The following is a 14405-nucleotide window of genomic DNA, read 5'->3' on the forward strand; positions in this document are numbered from 1 at the left end:
ATTCACTGCTATACAGCTGGGAGTAAAAATCCACAGCCCTCTGACGGATCTTTCCAGCCTCGGTAAGCAGGTTTCCTGTGCCTGACTGCAGAGCATGGATGAATCTGCTCTGCCCATTCTTCTTCTCTAGTCCAAAAAAAAACTGAGATGGTGAGTCCATCAAGGTAGCGCTTTCAAAGCGAGACCTGACCAATGCCCCTTGTGCTTTAGAGCCCAGCAGGTCTGCCAGTACGGCTTTCTTGGTTTTGAGATCTCCAAAACGACCTCGATCTCCTGTGGACCCTGCAGCATTTTGCAGCTCCACTATTTCAATCTCTAGATCTTTGATAGATTTGGTGACTTCACGAGAGACATTGAAAGTGTACTGTTGACAAAACTGCCTGATCTCAACTTTTCCACGCTCCCACCACTGCTTCAATGATATAAAATCCTCTTTTCTTGTTCTAAAAACTTTCCAAAAAAATAAAAACGTTTCTTTAAAATGTTCATCTAATAACAAAGCAGTGTTAAAATGCCAATATGCAGACTTATGTTTCACGTTTGCAATAAAAACAGTACATGACACCATTGAATGATCAGAAAAACCCACCGGAATTATTCTGCATCCTTTAAAAATACTAAAATGATGCTTAAAACAATAAAACCGGTCTAATCGGGCCATAGAAAACAACTTCTCTCTAGTCTGGACCCACGTGTATTGTCTCTGTGTGCCATGTATTCTTCTCCAAACGTCTGTTAAGCTTTGAGCTGCTATGAGCTGCATCAGTGCTCGTTGTGATGCAGCATGAGGTTCTATGTGATTCCTGTCCAGCTGATCATTCTCCGTACAGTTAAAATCACCTCCTAAAAATAAAAACTCCTCAGGCCCACACTGATTTAAAACCACACCTAGTTCATTTAAAAACTGAACTCTGGCAGGTCCTATGTTGGGAGCATATAAATTAATAAAAACAATAGTAAAAAGCTCATATTTGGCTCTAACCACCATCAGTCTCCCCTTCACTACTTCTTCCACCTCATGAGACTGTGGCAGAAAGTTTCTAGAAAACAGGAGTGCCACTCCTCCACTGTTTCTACTGAGATGACTTAAAATCACTTCCCCATCCCATTCCCTCCTCCAGTCAGTCTCATTTAAAGTGTCGCTGTGCGTTTCCTGAAGCATCATCACATTAATGCTCTTCAGTGTCATGAGTTGGAACAGACTTGCTCTCTTCCTCACATCTCTGGCTCCATTTAAATTAAGAGTGGATACTGTGAAATCACTCATGGATTGTAATGTGAGAAGCAACACACACAATAAACCAGACAGAACACAGACTGCCTTACACTGTTTCTGAGTCCACATCATTATTTAGCTCTTGATTGAGTTTCATTAGTTTTCCTACTATTTTCCTCAACCTATAGACTTCTTGGACTGTATAGCCTCCGTTTCCGCTGCTGTTCATTTGCGATCTTACTGAACGTAAGAACAGTTTGTTGTCTGTAAAATATTCTTCAATTCTGACATTTTTCATGTTTTTTGTTGTTTGCAGAAACGTTTTGATTAGTTGGACATCATATTTTTCCTCCTGTTGTGACCCAACAGACAGCTGTGAGTCAGTGAAAGGCTGGCTGTCTGCAGCACAGTCCTCCTCCTCCTCCTCCTCTACCTCCTCCCCCTTCTCCTCCTCCTCCTCCTCCTCCTCCATGCTAGACTCAGACTCTGGCTGCACCTCCTTCTGCTCCTCCCTGAAGCTTACTGCTCCCTTCTTAGCTTGGGAGCCACTATCACCGTTTATCTTTTTTCGTTTGAGAATAGGGGCTTTAAAGTCATTCCCTTCCATCATGTCTTCATCATCACTGTCCCTCACTGTGTCCTCTGCTGCTGTGTCTGCAGTGGTTAACACAGTGGGCTCCACCCCTGCTGTACTGTCACCGTCATCCCTTTTGTTTTCCCCATCCTGACTGACAGGTACTTCTTCCTGTCTGTGCTTCTCAGTTTCAGAGTCTACTTGAGTCTGTTGTGTTTTTTCTTTCCCCTCACCGTCTTTCCCAGCCTTTCTCTGTGAGTTACCAGAGGAGACTCTATCAGGACAGGCTCGGATTAAATGACCCTCCTTCCTGCAGCCGAAACACTTTAACGTCCCAGAGTTAACAAACACCACATAATCAAACTCATCCACCCTCACATTAATAACCAGACTAAGTTCCTCATCCTTTTTATTAAGGATCATAAGAACTTGCCTTCTGTGTGAAACAACGTGTTTCAATAGCGGAGATTTACATCCCGACGGCAGTTTCCTGATCGGGGAAACTATCTTCCCGTGTCTTGTTAGTTCTCTTAATAAAACATCATCACTGATGAACGGAGGAATATTAGAGATAGTGATCTGTTTAGCAGGTGTAGTGAGAGGAGACACCGCTACGAAGGTATCATTTATAACAACTCCGGTCTCGATCACTTTATTAACTTTCTCCACACTATCAACAAAAATCACCACAGCGCCGTTCATCCTCGCAGCAGATTTTATACTACTGTGACCCACAATTTCCCCCACTGCCAAACTACAGTCCTCCACAGAACAGTGAAAGCCAGCAGATATTTTAAACCCATTCTTTCTGCTGAGTTTAGTAAACTCCATTGTCGGAGTTTACCGCGATGACCAGCGAAAAACGCTGGCCGAAAGAAAACCCCCCCTAACCTCCTATACACAAAACAAAACCTAACACCCAAAACACCTATAAACTACACTATTTACAACATATATTTATAAGAAAAAAAGATAAGTAGAAAAGATAGAAAACGCACTCACAGCCGTTCTCACAACGCTCAACACGCTCACTCCGCCATTCACTCAGAGAGAGAGAGAGAGAGAGAGAGAGAGAGAGAGGGAGGAAGAGAGAGAGAGACAGAGAGAGAGAGAGAGAGAGAGACAGGACAGAACACAGATCAGTTGTATCTGTGACTAATAAAAAAAACCTTTACCTTTATTTTACTAGTAATTAGGTTATATTTCTACTTATTTAAAGAACTAAAGTCTAAATGAGGAACTTCAGGCAAACAAAGGGTTTTAACGTGATGTGAATAAAAACAGATTAAAACTAGTTTACATATATAACTTTATTATCTGAGTCACATTGAAACACTTCAGGTTGTTTAACAGAGAACAGAAAGACTCTTTGTTTAAAATATAAACATCAGGAAAGGAGAGCTGCTCCACCTGCTGGACGCCTGCAGTCATTACACACAAATATATACACACAGAGACACACACACACACACACACACACACACACACACAAGCCGGATCACCTGCACTTTTAACCTTTAATCCATAATTAAAACATAAATTTTAATTCTGCTGCTGTTGTCTGTGTGTGTGTGTGTGTGTCTGTGTGTGTGTGTGTGTGTGTGTCTCTGTGTGTGTGTGTGTGTGTGTGTGTCTGTGTGTGTGTCTCTGTGTGTGTGTCTCTGTGTGTGTGTCTCTGTGTGTGTGTCTCTCTGTGTGTGTGTGTGTGTGTGTGTGTGTGTGTGTGTGTGTGTGTGTGTGTGTGTGTGTGTGTGTGTGTGTCTCTCTGTATGTGTGTGTGTGTGTCTCTGTGTGTGTGTGTGTGTGTGTGGTTGTGTGTGTGTGTAGTTCTCAGGTCAGTGTGCAGAGGACATGAAGAAGATTTATTCAGAGTTCTGCAGTCGACATCCGAAAGCCGTGAAACTCTACAAAGAAGTTTTTGCTCGAGACAGAAGACTGCAGCAGTTCGTCAGGGTGAGACCAGAACCGCACCGTGTGAACTGGTTTAAACTGGTTTAAACTGGGTTTTAACTGGTTTCAACTGGTTTTAAACTGGGTTTTTTTGTATTAATGTCTTTGTCTCTCTCCATCCCATAATGCTCAGCGTGTCTGCCGCGGCCCGTTGCTGCGTCGTCATGGCGTCCAGGAATGCATCCTGCTGGTGACCCAGAGAATCACAAAGTACCCCGTCATCATCCAGAGGATCCTCGACAACACCAAAGGTAACCCCTGACCTCTGACCCCTGACCCCTGATATCTGACCCCTTACCCCTGACCTGTGACCCCTTAAATGTGACCTCTGAACCCTGACCCCTGATTTGTGACCTGCAGGCAGCGAGGAGGAGGCGCAGACAGTGAGCAAGGCGCTGTGCCACCTGAAGAAGCTGCTGAGCTCTGTGGACCAGGAGGTTCTGGAGCTGGACCGGAACAGGCGGCTGCAGGAGGTGCAGGCCCGGCTGGACCCGCGGGCCGAGGCGGAGGTGCGAGGAGGAGGCGCGTTCAGAGGAGGAGAGCTGCTGAGGAGGAAGCTGCTCCACGAGGGGATGCTCCACTGGAAGGTCCAGGGCTCCCGCATGAAAGGTAGGCCGATGATGTCACCTGTTCACCTGCTGTGATGTCACTCTGGTGTGATGTCACTCTGGTGTGACGTCACTCGGGTGTGATGTCACTCGGGTGTGATGTCACTCTGGTGTGACGTCACTTGGGTGTGATGTCACTCCGGTGTGATGTCACTCCGGTGTGATGTCACTACGGTGTGATGTCACTCCGGTGTGATGTCACTACGGTGTGATGTCACTCCGGTGTGATGTCATTAGCTGTGTATCTGCGTCACCTGACCCGCTCCTCTGTCTCTGTGTCCAGATGTGAAAGTCCTGCTGATGTCAGACATCCTGGTTTTCCTTCAGGAGAAAGATCAGAAGTTCACCTTCGCATCACTAGTGAGTCCTCTCACCTCCTCTCACCTGTTTACACCTCCTCACACCTCCTCACACCTGTTTACACCTCCTCACACCTCCTCACACCTGTTTACACCTCCTCACACCTGTCCCTCCTCCTCTCACCTGTCCCTCCTCCTCTCACCTGTCCCTCCTCCTCACACCTCCTCTCACCTGTCCCTCCTCCTCTCACCTGTCCCTCCTCCTCTCACCTGTCCCTCCTCCTCTCACCTCCTCCCTCCTCCTCTCACCTGTCCCTCCTCCTCTCACCTGTCCCTCCTCCTCTCACCTCCTCTCACCTGTCCCTCCTCCTCTCTCCCTCCCAGGACAAGCCTCCGGTGGTCTCTCTGACTAACCTGCTGGTCAGAGACATAGCCAATCAGGAGCGAGGGATGTACCTGATCAGTGACTCCTCCCCTCCAGAGATGTACGAGCTGCACGCTGCGTCTAAAGACGACCGGAGGACCTGGATGAGCCGCATCCAGCAGGCTGCTCAGAGGTCTGTAGTACTCTGTAGTACTCTGTAGTACTCTGTGGTACTCTGTGGTACTCAGTAGTACTCTGTAGTACTGTGTAGTACTCTGTAGTACTGTGTAGTACTCTGTAGTACTCTGTAGTACTCTGTAGTACTCAGTAGTACTCTGTGGTACTCTGTGGTACTCTGTAGTACTGTGTAGTACTCTGTAGTACTGTGTAGTACTCTGTAGTACTGTGTAGTACTCTGTAGTACTCTGTAGTACTGTGTAGTACTTTGTAGTACTCAGTAGTACTCTGTAGTACTCTGTAGTACTCTGTAGTACTGTGTAGTACTCTGTAGTACTCTGTAGTACTCTGTAGTACTGTGTAGTACTTTGTAGTACTCTGTGGTACTGTTTAGTACTTTGTAGTAGTATAGTGTAGTACTGTGTAGTACTCTGTAGTAGTATAGTGTAGTACTGTGTAGTACTCTGTAGTAGTACTCTGTAGTACTCTGTAGTACTCTGTAGTACTCTGTAGTAGTATATTGTAGTACTCAGTACTTCATTGTGTGTTTTTCTCCAGCTGTCCGTCCAGAGATGATTTTCCTCTCATAGAGACCGAAGACAAAGCTTTACTGAGAAGACTGAAAGGTAAACACCTCCTCCTCTATCACCTCCTTCTCCTCCTCTATCACCTCCTCCTCCTCCTCTATCTCCTCCTTCTCCTCCTCTATCTCCTCCTTCTCCTCCTCTATCTCCTCCTTCTCCTCCTCTATCACCTCCTTCTCCTCCTCTATCACCTCCTTCTCCTCCTCTATCTCCTCCTTCTCCTCCTCTATCTCCTTCTCCTCCTCTATCTCCTCCTCCTCCTCCTCTATCACCTCCTCCTCCTCCTCTATCACCTCCTTCTCCTCCTCTATCTCCTTCTCCTCTATCTCCTCCTTCTCCTCCTCTATCTCCTCCTTCTCCTCCTCTATCTCCTTCTCCTCTATCTCCTCCTTCTCCTCCTCTATCTCCTTCTCCTCCTCTATCACCTCCTTCTCCTCCTCTATCTCCTTCTCCTCTATCTCCTCCTTCTCCTCCTCTATCTCCTCCTCCTCCTCCTCTATCACCTCCTCCTCCTCCTCTATCACCTCCTTCTCCTCCTCTATCACCTCCTCCTCCTCCTCTATCTCCTCCTTCTCCTCCTCTATCTCCTCCTTCTCCTCTATCTCCTCCTCCTCTATCTCCTCCTTCTCTATCACCTCCTCTATCACCTCCTCCTCCTCCTCTATCTCCTCCTTCTCCTCTATCTCCTCCTCCTCTATCTCCTCCTTCTCCTCCTCTATCACTTCCTTCTCTATCACCTCCTCCTCCTCCTCTATCACCCCCTGTTTCTCCTCCTCCTTCTCCACCTATGTCTCCTCCTTCTCCTCCTTTATCTCCTGTTTCTCCTCCTCTTTCTTCTCCTTTATCACCTCCTTCTCCTCCTGTTTCTCCTCCTTTATCTCTTCCTTCTTCTCCTCCTGTGTCTCCTGTTTCTCCTCCTCCTGTTTCTCCTCCTCCTCCTTCTGCTCCTCCTCCTCCTTCTCCTCCTCCTCCTCCTCCTCCTCCTCCTCCTCCTCCTCCTGTCTCAGATCTAACTCAGAGTCTTCTCCTCCTCTCTCTCAGCTGACATCCAGCAGAAGGACAGGGAGGTGCTGGAGCTCCTGCAGGAGCGAGTCACTCTGTTTTCAGACCTGGTGGAGGCGACAGCTAGAGGAGCAGAAGACGGAGGTCCGGAGCTCAACACCTCCTCCAGGACCTCCTCCTCCTCCTCCTCCTCCTTGCCCAACAGGAACCTATTCAGAGCCGACACTCCTCACGCTCCTCAGGCCGAGCCGCTGCTCACCAAATCCATCTCTGAAGGTAGGGCTCTGATTGGCTGCTTCACAGGAAGTGCTTAGTAGGGCTCTGATTGGCTGCTTCACAGGAAGTGCTTAGTAGGGCTCTGATTGGCTGCTTCACAGGAAGTGCTTAGTAGGGCTCTGATTGGCTGCTTCACAGGAAGTGCTTAGTAGGGCTCTGATTGGCTGCTTCACAGCAAGTGCTTAGTAGGGCTCTGATTGGCTGCTCAGCTGACTCTGTGTTTCTGTCTCCAGTGGACAAACTGACCGAGCTGATGTCAGGAACGCACATTCAGAAATCCACCGTAACCAATGGCAACCAGGAGCTCAGCAGTGAGTCACAGTCACCTGACCAACGACCAATGAAACACTACGACTACAGACTGTTAATAAATAATAAATAATAAATATAACTTATTCTTTCTCTCTCAGACGGAGACTCAACTTCACTGAACGGTTCTTTTGAGTTGAGCTCTTCAAAGGTGAGTAACATCACGACCTTTAACCTTTAACCTTTAACAACATCGTTAGTGAATCTGTTAGACTTCATGTCCGAGTTCATAATGTACGTAGTTTAATACACTTTAACAGTGTAATACACTTAATACTTAATACAGTTTAATATACTTTAATACACTTTAATACAGTTTAATATACTTTAATATACTTTAATACAGTTTAATACACTTTAATATACTTTAATATACTTTAATATACTTTAATATACTTTAATATAGTTATTTAACAGCACACACAATGAACACTATATTTAAACTGACAGGTTTTCTTCAGATGAACAGAAAGTGAAGGAGGTTTATGTTCTTCTCTGTGAATGAGAAACAGACTGATTCATTTATTTTAATCTGAAATGAAACAAACATTTATAAACAGTCTGAGTTTAACGAGCTAATCACACAAGGAGAGAAAGGATCTAAAAAGTATTCATCCTCTTTTCTTTCTGTTTGTCTCAGGACCGAAACGGGAACCAGCTGCAGGAACAAACCTTAAACGAGGTAAAGTGAGCAGAGCCTCTGATGTGTCTTTAGATAATTAACCCTTACTGCTCCTGTTGCTGTGTGAATGTCAACCAGGTGGGGAGTTCCGGTCCTCTGAAATGATGCCAACCAGGAAGTAACTTAAAACTGCATTCTATCAAAAGGCCACCAGGGGGCGACCGTTTTGGTGTCAAAAGGACTTCCGTCTCTATACAAGTCAATGGAGAATTCACCAACTTCTCACTTGATTTCTAACCTCAGTAAACGTTTTCAAAATGTGTTTATGGTCTCAATCGCTAGTTTAAAGCCTTCTTCAATGCAGTATGATGTTCATTTGGGACATTTTGGCCTCCCTGATTTTTTATGTGACGATAAAGCAGGGTATGCATTAGGGCGTGGCTACGTGGTGATTGACAGGTTGATTGGTTCACAGGTTCAGGAGGGCGCCTCATGCTCCTCCTGATGCCCATATAAGTAGAATCCATGTTTTTATTTTTCCCAGCATGCACCTGAAATGTTCAAGATGGCGCTGCTCAGATCCGATACTATTGGCCTCCGAGCAGCAGTCCATAAACCACCAAGACGTCACGGATGTTACGTCCATTATATATACAGTCTATGGTGTCAGCTGGAGCTCTGTGTGGAAGCTCCTGTCATCAGTTTGTGACATGTAGAGTAAAAGAGCTTTGACTGGTTAAAAGACTAGAAAACTGCTATAAGTTCAGTCTGTTTACCTTTCCTGTTTCCTGTTTCCTGTTTCCTGTTTCCTGTTTCCTGTCTCTGCTCGGTTTATATCACCTGTCTGTCTTCTCTGCAGGCGGTCCGTCAGCGATTGGTCAGTCTGAGCACGCAGCTGCACGCTCTGCAGGCTGCTGTGATTCGTCAGGACTCCATCCTGGAGCTGTGTTTCAGGACCGGCCCCGTCCTGCCCCCCCTCGGCACCCCCGGCCTCCCTGGGTCGGGGGTCCCCCGCATCAGCCGCTCCATGTCCCGGGACGCGGGGCTGGACGCCGGCGGAGAGGCGGTGCTGCTGCGGCGGCAGGTGGAGCTGCTCCAGGAGGAAGTGACACGGCTGCGTCTGAAGGGGGAGGGGCCATCCAGAGAGGAGGGGGGGGAGCACGGGAGGAGGCGGAGCAACGGAGACGTCGGTGATGTCATCAAAGGAGAACAGGTGAGTGGACAGGAAACAGCTGATTGTGTTGTTGACAAAAAAACAACAAACTAACTAAAGCCTCTAAAATCAGAGCTGTGAGTTAAACACCAAACAGGGTCAGTGATGTTATTTAGTCTCCATGAGGTTTAGTTTAAATTTAAAGGGTTAAAATGTTAAAATAAACGTATGAATAACTTCACAAATTCTTTTTTTGTGGACCCAGCATCAAATTTCTGCTTTTAATCCATTTAGAGAGAATATATTAGAGGATTATGGCAAAAATGTCTAAGTGATGTAACCATAAAAACTTTGTACCAAATAATTCAACTTGCTTAAAAACAGTAAATAGTCAATAAAACACCATATCAACTAGTTTGTTATGATCTTACATTATAACTTTATATTAAATAAAGGTAATGGAATACAATTGTTCTAAATATTACATTTACTCTGGTTACCATGGAGACCAGGAAACATTTACATGTTTTAAATGAAGTCATTATTAGTATAAGTCCACTTAAATACACTGTAGGTGATAAAATATGTAATATGTATCATTCTTTTGTGGTTACACCATTTGACATTTTCAGGAGCATTCAGTCTTACTTTTGGTATAAAATGGTGCAAATATCATTTCAAATGATATAAAACCAACAAAAATACTAAATGTACATTTTAACAAACCTGATGCTGCTTTTAAATCTAGTTTAACTGATTTATGAATTCATCATCTTATTATCACTGAGCCTTTAAACAGTTTATTCAACATTTATTCAGAAGGATTTTCTTGGATGTAAATAAATTATAAACCTGATTAATTAAAGCTCTGACTGAAGGAAACTAAATTAACTTATAGAATAATATACGCTAAGCTAAGCTAAGCTAACCTCATGTGTGTCTGTCAGCAGGTGAGCAGGAGGCGGGGCAGCAGAGAGCTGGAGCTCCGCCCCCTCGCCCCATTGGCCAGCCAGGAGAACGACGACCAATTAGACGGCGTCCAGGAAGGAAACGAGGAGGAAGAGGAGGAAGTGGTGAAGATCTCTCCTCGCTCTGACAGCCCCAGAGGTACGATCGATCAGTCAATCAATCAGTCAATCAGTCAATCAATCAATCAATCACTCAGTGTTTGGTCTCCATGGTAACGTGACCTCTGACCTCTCAGACCTGCAGGATATTCCCGAGGAGAGCGAGTGCGGCGGCGACCCCAGTTAACGTGATGTCACCGTGATGTCGCCGTGATGTCACAGAGAGGACCAGGAAGCGCTCAGGCTTGTGTGTTTGGGAGACGATGACATCACTTCCTGTTGATGTCTTAAGGAGGAAGAAGAAGAATTTTTTTTATTTTTTAAACCAAATCAAAACGATCACAGCTGCCGTAAATACAGGAAGTTCAAACCATGTGACCTGTTTACATCAGAGCCCAGAGCCCCGCCCACAGCTGCTGGAGTGGGCGGGGCCTCCGCTGAGAGGGGGGGGGCGGGGGGGATAAGTTCCCGCCTTTAATTTACTGCAGGATAAACTTTAAAATGTCTGCTTCAAACAAACAGCTTCACAAGTGATAATCTACCTGAGAAAAGACAGAAAACTTTACAGCAATTTATCAGGCTTTAAAGCAACTTTACAGCAACTTTACAGCAACTTTACATCAACTTTACAGACTTTACATCAACTTTACAGCAACTTTACAGACTTTACATCAACTTTACAGGCTTTACAGCAACTTTACATCAACTTTACAGACTTTACAGCAACTTTACAGACTTTACAGCAACCTTACAACAACTTTACAGACTTTACAGCAACTTTACAGAGTTTACAGCAACTTTACAGACTTTACACCAACTTTACAGACTTTACAGCAACTTAAAGGAAAAGCAAGAACAGTTTTTATTCTCCCCTGAAGAAGAGGTTTTTAACTTTTACCTCCTTCCTTCCTTAATTAATTCTAAACACAGTAAAACGTTTAGCCTCCACCCAGCCGACCAATCGGAGCTTCACGTTCATAAAACACGTAGCTGTCAGCTGTCATAGGCGTTTCTATGACAACCAGAAAAAGCCATAAACAGCTGCCTACTTTATGTTTCTGTGGTTTGAATGAAGAGATAACTCCTCATTTTAATGAACCAGCTGTTCCTCCTGCAGACGTTACGTATCGTCACTGCGAGGGACGAACAGGAAATGGTGCCTGATGACATCACTGCGTTATACTAATGTAACTTCATGTGTTTTTTACACTAAGCTCCACTTTGCTGCAGGTTTATTGGTTTTCATTTAACAGACTGTTGTGTTTGAGTTAAAACGCTTCAACAGGAAACAGCGACGTCAACGTTAACGTCAGATTGTTTCAGAAGAAGTTTGTTTGAAGCAGACTCGCGGTCTCCACACTACACTACCCAGAATGCCTTTGGTTCTGACCGGGACGCAGCCTCGCTCTGTTATCGTGTTGAAATGTTTTTTTATATCTTTGTGATGATGAAACAGTTTAAATCGTATTTATAAACGTAGTCCGACGTTAGAATCGTTAGATTAGAGAGAAAAAAAAAGAACCTGAAACCAAAAGTCATATTTTTTAAATTTCAGAATAAAATGCGTGAACGTAGAAGTTTTAAAATAAAGTTCACCAGTTTTGCCTGAAGCTGTCTGTTAGCTCGTTAGCATGTTAGCGTGGCTGTGTTATACTTGTTATACAACAGGAAGCTGGATCAGCCAATCAGCTCGTGCGTTACTGAGACCCTGTAAAGGGCGTAACCATGGATACGGGACCCAAAGCCAAATAATCAGCCTCCTGCTGTAGCGACCTGGACGTTGCTCTTACATACGTGATTTTGGGCCTATAGAGCATGCTCAGTAGAGACTTCCTGTTGGTTTATCGGTAACTTGAATGAAGTAAAATAATTTAATCATGAGACTTTTTATTGCATGTTAGAAACAGATCAAAGTGATGAAACGCTTCCTGCTGCAGTACCGCCTCTCACCACCAGAGGGGGGGGGGGGCAGCGGAGAACAACAGCACAGAATGATGATAGCACAGTCGCCATGGACACGGTCGCCATGGACACGGTTGCCATGGACACCACTGTGTGAGATGTCCGGTTTAGTCGATGCTGGATGATTCTGCTGAACTGAATTTACTTGAGAAGCTGCAGAAGGAGCGAAGGAAGAGAAGAAGAAGGAAAAGGAGGAGAAGAAGAAGCTCCAACAAAAAAAACAAAAACACATGATCATGTTTGATGATGTAACACGTTTAATATACTTAATATTAATATAATGAAAGTGAGACGTCCGTCGGCTGTGAGAGTTCAGCTCACTCTGATCAAAGAGAGAATTCAAGATGAAAACGTCGTTAACCCGTCGACCTGCTTCTGTCCTCACGTCACACATCATTGAGTATTAGAGCTCGGCCGATGCTCGACGCCCAAATTAGGGAGTAAAATAAACCCATTTACGATATATCGGCCGTACAGAATATTTACAGTTTACAGTAAACTGAGTGTAAGATGACATCAGAGCTCTGACTCGTACATGAATTAAACTTTAATAAAGAAAAAGGATCAAATATAAATAAAATGCTGCCTTTATATAACTTTAAATTAAAATATATATCGGCACATATCTGATCCGATACTTATCTGTAGCTCTGAATCCCAAAATCTCACTTTTTTAGAGTTTCGATTAATCAAAAAAAGGTGAAAGATGATGAATCGTGTTTCTTAAAGTCGAAACACGACGTCATCGAATGTCTCAAAGAGTCTCGTTACTGTCAGACTCCCGATGAAGACTGAGCCTGATATCCGTCACAGTTTAATAATTAACTTAATTTTTATAAAATGACATCAGTGCACTGAAACAGTAAACTAAATATATGTAAATTAAACTTCAATTTAATGGAAAAGTGATTAAATATGACTTTAAAATGCTGCTTATATATCTTTAACCTCCTGCGACCTCATATGGGGACGTTACATTTTGGGTTTTCTGGACCTTTTACGTTATTCTGCTGAACGTTGACCTGTTGACATCGTTCAAACACGTCTAATTGTGCCACCTAGTGGTCGCACAAGCACATTACAGTGTGAAAACCAGATGGCAGGAAAAATGTTTGTACTTTGATACAAATTTGACTAATTTGAATGAAAACAAAAAGCTTTAACACTGTTAATCAAGACATTTGAGACCAGTAGGACTTATATGTTCCTCATTAGCTGAGCAAAGACGACAGCTAGTCTTCCTGGGTCTCCAATCTCAAGTAAATATAAAAATATATAAAAATGAAAGAAAAAACATTATACAGTCATTGTATCACATAACTCAAATAAGATGGTATAATTACATTACATTGATATCAAATACATTCTTAATCTTTTAAAACCAGCTTTTCCCTTAATGTCACGAACCTGGAAGACTGGTCCAAAACTTCATAGAGTCGGACTTCGGTAGTGGTCGAGTAATCAGTCCGCTATTCCCCCATCGAGTGTTATAATAATGAGTATTTGAGCTGTAAAGAGTCTGAGTATTAATTATTCTATGCAGGTATATTATTACATCAGCAGATAGTCTGTCGTTGACTCTCAACCAGGTGAGACGCTCATGCAACACTAGTTCTTGGAGACATCGTTCGGCCACCTAGTGGTCACACAAGCACATTACAGTGTAAAAAGCAGGAAAAATGTTTGTACTTTGATACAAATTTGACTAATTTGAATGAAAACAAAAAGCTTTAACACTGTTAATCAAGACATTTGAGACCAGTAGGATTTATTATTGTTGGTGTAAATGTAGAGAATGATAAATTAATTGTGTTATACAGTAAAATAAACCCGTTGTTCCACATATGAGGAGATTATTTATGTCCCAAATATCCAGGAGACACCAAACAAAAGGTTAAATATAAATATCAGCACATTTCAGACGCCTTAAACACAGAAACATTTACATCTGTGACGAGCTGATAATATGGATCCATACATCGGTCGAGCTCTACTGCTCATAAAGCATAAAATATAAACTATAGACCTTTTAGAGCCAACGTCTTTCCAACCTTTCACTGCAGGTTTTACACGTGTTTTTAGAAGTTAAGGTCAATAAATCTAATTTAATGAACCTTTGCTTCATCTTTTACCTCCAGGACAACAGGAATGTGTGTTTTTAAAGCATAAAGACGTTAAACTTGGTCTCTAATTTAATTCATATCGGCTCACACGCTGCAGATAGTTTGTTAGATATTTGTAA

General features: G+C 43.6%; 1 protein-coding gene across 1 annotated transcript in view; it reads left to right on the forward strand.

The window, feature by feature from the left end:
• Positions 1 to 10570, forward strand: part of LOC133984013 (rho guanine nucleotide exchange factor 2-like) — a 29320-nt gene extending 18750 nt beyond the window's left edge. The window contains 14 exon segments of the mRNA XM_062423228.1: positions 1877 to 1905; positions 3618 to 3743; positions 3874 to 3991; positions 4101 to 4349; positions 4632 to 4708; positions 5032 to 5204; positions 5747 to 5814; positions 6814 to 7050; positions 7284 to 7361; positions 7461 to 7510; positions 8000 to 8041; positions 8841 to 9194; positions 10085 to 10241; positions 10339 to 10570. Coding sequence (XP_062279212.1) covers positions 1877 to 1905; positions 3618 to 3743; positions 3874 to 3991; positions 4101 to 4349; positions 4632 to 4708; positions 5032 to 5204; positions 5747 to 5814; positions 6814 to 7050; positions 7284 to 7361; positions 7461 to 7510; positions 8000 to 8041; positions 8841 to 9194; positions 10085 to 10241; positions 10339 to 10388 — 1808 coding nt within the window. The 3' untranslated portion in view covers positions 10389 to 10570.
• The last annotated feature ends 3835 nt before the right edge of the window (positions 10571 to 14405 follow it).

This window comes from Scomber scombrus, chromosome 7, assembly GCF_963691925.1.
Source record: "Scomber scombrus chromosome 7, fScoSco1.1, whole genome shotgun sequence".
Classification (NCBI taxonomy): domain Eukaryota; kingdom Metazoa; phylum Chordata; class Actinopteri; order Scombriformes; family Scombridae; genus Scomber; species Scomber scombrus.